The 1,001-nt window shown below is 34.7% G+C and overlaps 1 protein-coding gene across 1 annotated transcript in view; it reads left to right on the top strand.

Annotated features, from left to right (window-relative positions):
- The first annotated feature begins 312 nt into the window (after positions 1-312).
- The window catches only part of LOC111407033 (E3 SUMO-protein ligase SIZ1-like), a 16,932-nt gene continuing 16,243 nt past the window's right edge, over positions 313-1,001 (top strand). Inside the window, exon 1 of the mRNA XM_023036373.1 lies at positions 313-477. Within this exon, the coding sequence (XP_022892141.1) occupies positions 328-477 (150 nt within the window). The 5' untranslated portion in view covers positions 313-327. The remainder of the gene's footprint in view (positions 478-1,001) is intronic.

Below are 1,001 nucleotides of genomic sequence, written 5' to 3'. Positions count from 1 at the left end.
GCCTATAAACTGTGTTCTGCAAAATTTGTTTTCTTTTTAGTTACCTCTCCTTAGGGTGAAGCTGATTCCCAGGCCTTCCTTTTAAAGCACTCTAAGACAGTTTTAGGCTATTAAGGCCTCAGAATCAGTTCGCCTTTTTTGGAAAACTTTATTTTTTTCATTTTAAATATGCTCCGAAAGAATGAATACTGAGTAAATTGATTGTTTGACTTAGCATGTTCTTTCTTGCCTTCTATTCTTTTTTAATTTGTCCAAGGTGTCTTGAATGAGAACTATCTTATTGTTATTTGTTTTCATCTTATAATTATTTTGGGGAGATTATTATATATGCCAGATTATGTAATATTATTTGCTTTCCTGAGATGGGTTGGTGAATTATTTTATCCTCTCCTACAGGACAAATTAGCATATTTTCGAATAAAGGAGCTCAAGGATGTCCTTACTCAGCTAGGACTTGCAAAGCAAGGAAAGAAGCAGGTTACCTTTAGAATTAACACTGAAACTAGTGAAGCATGCTAAAAAAATTAGCCCCCGTTCCTTCCTCCCCGACTTCTTGCTTCATTTCTGGTCTATTTAAAATACAAGGAACCAATTTAGACATTCTTTTTGTTGGGTGCATAGGTATCTGTAATGGGAAGCTAATGTACAATTAGTTACTGTTTCCATTCTTATAAGTTAGGCTCTGTTTTAAGTTTTGGCCTTTCTTCTAAAGTTACGTGTACTGCACTTTATGCATCATTAATAAGTTATAATTTAACCCAAATTGTCTGGTCTTCTCCAACTCTTCAACACTTGTTCAAGCAACTTATGCAGCAACCGTTAGCACTTGAAAATTGATATACTTGGAAATCTGGCATTTAATTTGAGCTACCCAGTTTTTGTCTAATTTTGATATTTTGGCCTATGGATGAATTTATCCCCGACATGCAAGATTTTTTATGGGGGTGGGATACATATTTAGTAATTTATTACTAACCCCTCGTTTTGCTGCCCTTTTAGCT

This window comes from Olea europaea, chromosome 1 (assembly GCF_002742605.1).
Source record: "Olea europaea var. sylvestris chromosome 1, O_europaea_v1, whole genome shotgun sequence".
NCBI lineage: Eukaryota > Viridiplantae > Streptophyta > Magnoliopsida > Lamiales > Oleaceae > Olea > Olea europaea.
Note: the sequence above shows the minus strand (reverse complement) of the source record. Positions and strands in the feature narration are given on the sequence as shown.